Source organism: Electrophorus electricus, chromosome 18 (assembly GCF_013358815.1).
Source record: "Electrophorus electricus isolate fEleEle1 chromosome 18, fEleEle1.pri, whole genome shotgun sequence".
In the NCBI taxonomy this organism is placed as follows: domain Eukaryota; kingdom Metazoa; phylum Chordata; class Actinopteri; order Gymnotiformes; family Gymnotidae; genus Electrophorus; species Electrophorus electricus.
Genome location: NC_049552.1, coordinates 5,649,569 through 5,659,160, shown reverse-complemented (window position 1 = coordinate 5,659,160; position 9,592 = coordinate 5,649,569). Strand labels below are relative to the sequence as shown.

Genomic DNA, 9,592 nt, shown 5'->3' with positions numbered 1-9,592 from the left:
CATCTCCTCCACCCTTAAATCACCATGGGCTGTAAAATCAATAGCCAGCTCACATGTCCAGCAATTGATCCCCCAATCCAAGAACCAGGGACTGAAGGTTTATAAAGCAAGAAAAAACCTCCTGACTACTTTATTGTAACTCCACACATCAGAAGCTTTAATTAGGTTAGGTAACTGCTAACATCAGACATTTGCTGTGGGAATTCTAGAAGACAAGAAATGCAGAACAGGCACCACAGCGAGCGATATCTAATCCTATTCTGATTAAGTGATGAATCACAAAGGCAACTAGTGCTTTTCGATCCTATGGTCATAAAAACACATTATTTAGTCCACTGGGCTACATGGTACACCATGAACTGAGTTATTCAGTCAGTACAGAGAAAGGAAATACAGCTTTAGCTAACCTGTACTCTGAAACCATTGGTAGCAGGATCATGTTTGTAAGGCTATCCAAGAAAATCAGCCAGTTTGATGAGATAAACCCAGTTATTCTTTCGTCTGGCTCTCAACAACTACTGCGAATAATGTTCTGCAGCTGACGGGCAGTTAGACATTTGTTTAAAAAAAAAAACCCTGATAAATGAGATCACCGAATTTGTGTCGATCTAGTTCTCTGCTCATCGAGTTACCTTATTCTCTCAAATGATTTAGGCAATCATGAATTATTCACGAATGTATTATACAACCACTTAACCCCGCTGACTAACTGCAAATGGGCTTTGAATCAAAGTAAACAAGCCCTCAGCTCACTAAGATCCGCAACAGTAAACATGCACTAATGAGCCCGCGAGGGCTTTCTCCACGTCCGGGCACTTCTAAAGCATACACGATGTAACATTTCAACATATGTTTCTAAACTCGGACAACGTAACGAAATGAGCTTTGCAACTGCAAGTCGACCTTCACAAGTCGGAGCCCATTTGATAACTCCGACAGTACCTGTCGGAACTTATTAAAAGCCATGCATTCAGCAGCACAGACGTAGGCCTGCTCTAATTATCACAATACACAATGCTAGAGTTCCCCGTCAATTAGGTAACTGGCTGCAAATATGTTAGAATCAAGCAGCTGATAGTTCATTACCCATCCGCTGGATGTGACTCGGAAAGGTTTTGGCGGACGACTTATCGTACGCCTGTTTTTAAATCACCTGCGCTCTCTCGCACTCATCTTTCACGTGTGTACAAGACCGCCTCGACCCCGCCTACCCCGTGTCTTCCTTCCACGCGCTCGAGCGCGAGACGCGCGTTTCGGAGTGGGCGTCGGGGGAGCGTCTCGTCCGTGGATTAAGTGGGATCTCTCCGACTTGTACGGCAGCATCTTTAACCTGACAAGCAGCGCTAACTACGTTGCTATTTTTCTTCAAGAAAACTGTGCTCAGTCTACAGAAGGTGAGATTTCGGCGAAACATGCAAAACGGGTACAGCATACGAATGAAAACGAACTTTTGATTAAAAAAGTGGTAACTAATTAAACACGAATACAACCACAAATATTTATCTCTAATAGTTCAAATCATTAAAACCTTCAAATTATTAAAATATTTTTGTGTTAAAGCAGTCGGGGAGTGAGGGGTTCGTTCTAAAGTCAGTTACGCGCTTTCTGCTTAGGAAGTGAAGACTGTCTTCTGACTGTCGATGCGAATGGTGCGTGTAGTTTGTAGCCCAGCTAAAACTCATATTTGATAAGATATAGGCTATTTAAATGAGATGACTGCACAGTTTCGCGTGGACGAGATCTTGAATCCAGTATTTCAAATAGGTTACCGCTCGTAAATAAACTTTTTAATCGGGGAACGTTCATAAATATTCGTTGGCCGAGACATTGATTCACGCATGATAAGTACATGGACATGACCGACGACTTTAGCAGGCTATTAGACGACGTAACTGAACATCTTGAATCATGTAGTTGTCTCGCCAGGCTTATTACGCCCGCTCTCCGCATGGCTGTGCTTCGCGTCTTGCAAACTACTTTGCAAACTTCCAGTTCATTTGGCCTAATTACTGCTCTCAGCAGATGGCCACAGTGTTAGGAGCTCGGTGTGGAGAGCAGCTGCTCTCTATGTTTTAGCTTCATTCAGGGCTGTCTCTATTTTGATCCGGAGTTAACAGAGTACAACCACCAGGAATTACGGAAGAACACAGTAACGCTGCTTAAAATGATTTAGGAAAGGACAGGTAAACGCGAAGATTCATACAGAAGAGATCAGATAGAAATGAGATTAGAGTATCTGATCTTTTCAAAGATTACTTTAGTTATGGTGTGAAACTTTAAGCCAGTACGTAACCACTTTGTGCTTTTGTACCAAGGGAAAAAAGGAACTGAGCAAAAGGCTTAGGGCTCTTTCACGGTCTCTTTATTAATTTTCCAGTGACTGCAATGAATTGGAGTCATGCTGCAGGTATTAGCATTTATATAACATCTGCAAAGGTTTCACTTTGGCTTCACAGCAATAAGTGAGGATTAAGAAGATATGAATAATTTTGTTGGTTTCTTGTCATGCATGGAGCACGGTGTGCTTCTCATAACACTGCTTTTTTAAGAAAATGTGGTTACATGCATTTCATTTTCTGCTTATTTGTTTGGCAGAACCCATCTGAGACCAAAATATGTCTCTTGGTGGTACCCTGTTTCCTTTGCATTAGCATACCAACAAATTACTTAAAGAATGCAGATGAGGTGAAATGATCATGTCTGCTTTCCATCCCTCATGCTGTAAACTGCCTAACCAGTTTTGAAGGGTCTGTTAAGCTTCTAAATGTAGATGACAACAGGATCTCCACAGAACAAAATCCCTGAAGTTATTCCAAAACAGGCTCCAATCAAGTACTACCAACAGAATGCATACATCAAAGTCTTGCTGGGGCATATAGGTCTCTGCCAGTGTGCCTGACCACCATACTCTATAGTCTTATTAGATGTTATTATGTAATGTACAGATGAATTATTTAGTTTAATCAGTATACATGAAACTTGCAATTAAATCAATCATGTTGCTTCAATTTTGTGATCTGAAAGGACTAATCACAATTATTTGGGTGTCAAGGACCATCCTTAGGGCATATTCTAAGTCATTTCAGCGCGTTACATTGTGCTGTGCTGCATATTAGCAAAATTTAAAATTCAGTTTCAATTAATGCTTGAACTATCTGATAGTGATGGAGCAGGTGCACTAATTTGAATAATTGTGGCCTTTTGCAATTAACTAACTGCAGATTCTAAAAAATGTATCTTAATTAACATGTAATTAACTCTTTGGCCTTCTTAAAAGACTTTTGTTCATTTACATTAATAGAGCATGTTGTAGCACTGGGTCCACATCATTCACTTAAGCTAGAAACTGAGGATAGGCAGTGACAAAATGAGATATCATGGCAGAATATATTACTGACAGACCTGCACAAGCTGATCTGGACAAGGTCAATGCCTGATGACATAAAACTGACTGACTCTTAAGGTGGTATACAGCTTACTGTGTAGCTGAGTGTACCTTTTCATATTAGCCATGCACAGACATAAACCTTGAGACAAGAGAAAGGCTTTCTGATCAGAGAGCGTGCAAGGGTGTGTGTGTGCGTGCGCGTGCAGTGTGTGTGAAATGTCTGAACAGAAAAACCCAAGGCTGCCTCATCAGAGTAAGTCTCTTCACATGTCTTGCATTCAGTTTGGGCTTTTGACAGCGCACGTGATGCACATGGGTACTGGCAAAGTATGTGGCATGGGGGAAAAACAAGCTATTAATATAGATATATAGATTCAGTGTTACGACATTGCTCTTCTGATTTAAAACATAGGGGTGGGAAGGTAAATGAAAGGAAAAGAGGCAATCACTTAAAGGTATGCGTGGCAAAATTGAAAAATTGATAAGTCAAATTTAATACAATTTAATATAGATCAGGTAAGCCTTTTAAAAATTTGTTAGGATCAATTTGCAATATGGGTTATGATGCATTTTATATCCATAGCATATACATTATGAATATGGTCCCTAAAGAATAAGTCTGGATTTTTGCTGCTGTGGTAAATGACATTGATATTTTTAATATTCAGGTAAATCGCAGTGTACTAGACGAGGGTTACCACTGTTTTTTTTCCCCTCCCTTGCCCACCTGGGTTTTTTGCTACCACATTTCAGACGTGTGCTTTTAAGAGTTCCTGAATAGCTCCATTATAATGTGCTATAGCCCACAGAGCATCAAGTAGGCACTCACAAAAAGGTGGAGGGACAGAACGCTGGAATCAGCTGCACCACCACAGCAACCTAACAAGATGAAGAAAAACTGCAGTGAACAGGTTTTTTTTTTTCTCAGTCTGCCATGCTCCCTGTCATTATATGGTGTTTATAATGTATTTTTAAGAAATGTTTAGAGTTTTTGTCTTTCAACAAAAAAGAAACAGATTTTTTAATTTGATACTGGATACTAGAATAAAACCCGAATGAACTGATACATTAAAGCTTTGTTAATTTTTCAGGTGCCAGTCAGACATGTACTTAAGATACTTATTTGTTTGATCTAGTCTGCATGCTGGGCTATAGCAGCGAGGCCATGGAAAATTTGCATTCACCCAGAAATGGCAGAATGCGTAGCTTTAATCTTGTCTCTGTTTTCTGTTTTCTGTTTTTAATCCCTGCGATAACATCAACAAAGGTCTAAGATGTGTGAACAGGCAGTGTCTACGTTGTCAACCTTTTAATATAAACTGGGACGAGGCACCCAAGTTCAGCTTTGGTGCTGAACACTGAGTGGCAAAACCGGTACAGTTTTGTGTTTACTGAGCTTCTAGAATGAGTCAGTATTTTCCTTATCTCCAGAGCATTTCTTCTGAGCATGTCAGCGTAACTGCATCTGATGTTTACCTCCCGGAAACCTCGTGTAGATGGAAAACCCCTAGACATGGAGGCTTGTTCTTCAGAAAGTAAAGAAACATCTCCAGGACTTTGTTTTAATCACCTGCCTTTGGTCATTTCCTCAAGCCAATAGGGATAATTAAGCACTAAAACCAACTGTGTGACAAAAACATCAACAGGAGTACATTTAGTCTTAGAACCTGGAATTCTTAAGTCACTGTTTACGAACGTTTCTTGATCCATGTTTAAACTTGAACGGAGATGACAATTACAACAGAATAACATCTTGTGTGAGAATCAGACTCTTTTAGCTGCTTTGCTAATGCATTTCTAAAAGTGACAAACAGACGTCATTTGGGGAGAAAAAAATATGCATTTTTATAGTTGCTGCCTGTAGGATTGAAGAGCAATTACACTGAATCTGTGAGTCATTTACTCACTTAATAATGGAGCATCAGAGAATGGGGTTCATTTGCATTACAATCCAAAGTACATGCAAATCTGCGTGCCTGTAGCGAAGACATGCATGACTCCAGTAACTTGAAGGTTTATGGTGACATCCATTGGGGGGAAGCTGCCTTTGTGTTCACTATGGAAGTCGCTGGCACCAGTAAATAAGGATAACAAGCCAGAGTGCTTGTCTTATTATAAGCCAAAAAAATCGTTACAGTCTTCAATCAGAAGGGATGTATCTTAATTCCTCATGTGCTGACGTTCCTGACACCAGTTTATAACGGCAGCTTATGATGCCAGTTTTTGATATTCGGTGCATTATGCCACTTTTCCCTTTTTTATTAGCATCTGATCGGTTTTGAAAACATTCCTGTTATCAAACCACTTAAACTCATTCAGGTGGCACTGCAAGAAAGTGAGAAAATTCATGCTCAGTGAAATGCGTTCGATGCTTGGAGTCATTCTCTCTCACACACACACACCACACACACGTTCACACACAGGCCACAACCATCTGGCTCACCAGTTTGTGTTGCCATCTGCCAACTGAGAAAATAAGCATCACATGGCATGTCGTCGGACTCTGGAGCTCGATATGTTGACTCGAGACACGTTCCGTCTTTTCCTTCCTCTCCCACAGCTTCAGGCAGCCAAGGCCGACTTGCACCGCCCAGCATGGAGGGCAGCGGTAGTGGTTGGCCAACTGATACTCCGCCCTCCAGCTGCCTGGGCAACACCGGCCCGGAGAACTCCAGCCTGGGCTGCGCATACGAGGTGGTGGTCCAGTCGGCCAATGGCACAGCGAAACGCGGTTCGCAGTTTGCTGGGGTGGAGCTCCTCCAGTCGTTCAAACCCCTCATCATCCCCTGCTATGCCTTGGTGGTGCTGGTGGGAGTTTTTGGGAACTACCTGCTGCTGTATGTCATCTGCCACACCAGGAAGATGCACAATGTCACAAACTTCTTCATCGGCAACCTGGCCTTCTCGGACATGCTGATGTGTGCTACCTGTGTGCCCTTTACCCTGGCTTACGCCTTCAACCCTCGGGGATGGGTATTTGGGAGGTTCATGTGCTACTTGGTGTTTCTCATCCAGCCTGTGACCGTGTATGTGTCAGTGTTCACACTCACTGTCATTGGGGTGGACAGGTAAGTGATCGTGGTGTGTGTTTCATTGCCATTAGGTTATTTCAGATGCGTCACTGAAGGAGGCAGCTGTCTGTTATGGCGGATGTTACGCATGTGTCAGAGTGCCATTTCAGATAGAGCGGAATTACAGGCAAGGGAAAAGGCTTTTAGTGTCTTAGTTTTTCAAAGCCACAGACATCCATCCAGTACCTGCTCTGCTGATCATCTGTATTTGAAAACTAGTGCACCATGGATTTGAAAGTCTCCCACTCTTTTGGTTTTAGGTCCATCCAACGAGTCAGAACAGAAGAGCTGTCAGGAAAGATAATGCACAGTCACATACAGGACAGTGCATGACTCGAACCCTAAGATAGCCTAGGCTTTTCAGACACGCCAGCGATGAGAACAGGCAAATGAAAATTGAATACGACCCAGGGCATGTTCTACCTGTCCTCCTCGCATGACCTTCAGCCTAATGTCCAGCCCCTCCTCCTCCTCAGATACTACGCTACAGTCCACCCTCTGAAGAAGCGCATCTCTGTGCTGGCTTGCGCTTACCTCCTCTCCGGCATCTGGATCCTGTCCTGCGGCCTGGTGGCTCCGGCCGTGGCCCACACCTACCACGTGGAGTTCCGAGATGAAGGCTTCACCATCTGCGAGGAGTTCTGGATGGGTCAGGAGCGTGAGCGGCTGGCCTACGCCTACAGCACGCTCTTTATCACCTACGTGCTGCCACTCTCGGCCCTCTGTGTCTCGTACCTGTGCATCTCGGTGAAGCTGCGCAACTGCGTGGTGCCCGGGCACCGCACACAGAGCCAGGCGGAGGCGCAGCGCGCCCGCAAGCGCAAGACCTTCCGGTTGGTGGCGCTGGTAGTGGCGGCGTTCGCTGTCTGCTGGCTGCCCGTCAGCGTCTTCAACGTGCTGCGCGACATCGACATCGGCCTGATCGACAAGCGCTACTTCCTGCTCATCCAGCTGCTGTGCCACCTCTGCGCCATGAGCTCAGCCTGTTGCAACCCCTTCCTGTATGCCTGGCTGCACGACCGCTTCCGTGCTGAGCTGCGTAAGATGCTTTCCTGCCACCAGCGTGTGGGCGTCGGGAGGCCTGCACACAACTGCCCCACCGCTAGTGTTGTGCTCTGACAGGGGAGACGACCCAATGGTGCCTCCCCATTGAGAACATGGAGCGAAGGGTCTAGAGTCCCAGACGCTTTGTCTTGGTGGGCATCGACGTAAACCGTGGCATCCGAGGCTCGCAGACCGCGGTGTCTTGGTTCGGGTGCGTACACACAATCGTGTAAATGCTTGCTTGATTTTGAAATATGAGACGCATCGGTTAGCAAAACCATGTGAGCATGCAAAGTCTTTCATGATACATCCACATGTGGCCGTGTTTTGTAACTGGGCACCATACAAGATTCAAGGACTAGTTCCAAGACTTGTGTACCTTCCGTACACATTGAGTTGTGCCATTGAGGATTAAGTACATGGACAAGGGTCCTGAAGTAAACTCTTCAAAGAGGAATGAAACAAAGAGGAATTTACTAATGTTTGGTAACCCAGACATCTGTAAGACTTACAATGTGAAATGAATTTTTGAGAAGCCTAACATTTGAAAAGTAAACAATTTCAAAGAAAACATTCAAAAGCGTAATTTCAGAATCCGAATTATGACATTTAGGACTTATGTAATCGTCAGGTAATTTGACATGTTTCAGTCAGAAAAATGTATACATTTTTTTTTTATTTGTTGTACTAAAAATTGCAAATCTTACGATTGAATTCCTTAATCCATAAAAGGTCAGCAGTATTAATTTACATATTGAACACTGCATGTACTTGGGGAATGTACATGCTGTTCATCCTGGTATGGAATCCGCCCCCCGCCTTATCCAAGCCACAAAATGAACATCAGAGGTACGTTTATTTATTTCACTTGGTACTGCATGATGTGAACAATGAACTTTGGAAAGAAAGACATTATTAAGACTGTCATTCTGCTAGGTATCATCGTCTCTGTACTTAGTCCTAGAACACGCTGTCCAAATCAATGTGGTGTGCACTGTGGTATTAATAAACAGCACGCGGAGTGGTAACTACATTATATCTGCCAGCTTGGTTATGTTTCAACTTGCACGTTCCTACTGCCAGCAAATGTCAAGCACACAAAAATTGCAGTTATGTTTATGTCAGTAAGTTACTTTCACAAAGGTTCACAGAAAAGGGCAATTATACACTGAGGATTACATAAGCACACAACGTAGAATACTTGATCTGAAATGAAAAGAAATACGAACTGTACAAAAACATAATGGCCTTTTCTCTTAAAACCTATTTATTTCTGATTGAATTGCATCACAAATTGGTATAGTTTTCCACTCTATCAAGAATAAATAGAATGTGTTCTTTCCAATTACACAAGAAAGAATTTAATTTGCTGCAGATGTGTGAGTTAGCTAAGTGCAACCGAACACCGATTCATTAATTTATTGATATATCTTTTAATGAAAGCCTATGATGAGTGCATGCATTTACGTTCAATGAGCTGCTTCCTTGTGAATGCATAAAATTAGCCGTTTCTAAGAAGAGATGCAAATGGAAAGGTTCTGTGGGGAACAAAAAGTCAAAGCATCGGTCTTAAGGCCTACGCAAGCATGGCGTCCTTAGAGACGATGACTGGCTTTTCAAGTGCTAATCAAGGGTCGGTAGTAGAACAGATGGTGTCAAAACAGGAGTATGGATTTCCAGGATCTGTTCAAAAAAGTGCTTCAGGGTGAGAATAAGGGTCCAGGATTGTCATTGCTATTGTCATTGTTATTATATGTTGCATCTGAAAAAAGCGATTGTCCAAAATTGCTTCTGGGCACCAATGGCGAGACATCACACGAATAACACATCCTGAGATTCGCAATATGCAACACAATGGTCACAAAGAGCATCGTCAATGGTAAATCAGGCGGTCCAAGCATATTCCCAGATTCCCAACCACAAGAATATTAGAAGTAACAACAAAAGAGTGTCAAAAAAAAAGGAGAAGGGACATGTTGCCATGGTGAGCCATAAAGATCCGCTTCCCCAATTTAGCATCTTTTTTTTTTTACCACCTCTCAATCGTCTGCCATGATGGAGGCACAATTTCTGATAGTCTGTCGCTCTG

The 9,592-nt window shown here is 43.0% G+C and overlaps 1 protein-coding gene across 1 annotated transcript; it reads left to right on the top strand.

Moving 5' to 3' along the window:
- The first annotated feature begins 1,306 nt into the window (after window positions 1–1,306).
- On the top strand, window positions 1,307–8,486 carry prlhr2a (prolactin releasing hormone receptor 2a). The gene is made up of 3 exons (XM_027025037.2): window positions 1,307–1,394; window positions 5,949–6,456; window positions 6,936–8,486. Exons 2-3 carry the CDS (start codon window positions 5,984–5,986, stop codon window positions 7,576–7,578), a joined length of 1,116 nt encoding a protein of 371 aa, XP_026880838.2. The 5' UTR covers window positions 1,307–1,394; window positions 5,949–5,983; the 3' UTR covers window positions 7,579–8,486.
- Window positions 8,487–9,592: the final 1,106 nt, after the last annotated feature.

Bases quoted from the DNA above. Each gene is read 5' to 3' on its own strand.
- prlhr2a (XM_027025037.2), top strand. From the start codon at position 5,984: ATGGAGGGCAGCGGTAGTGGTTGGCCAACTGATACTCCGCCCTCCAGC. The intron at 6,457-6,935 runs GTAAGTGATCGT...CCTCCTCCTCAG, and splicing joins ACTGTCATTGGGGTGGACAG to ATACTACGCTACAGTCCACC.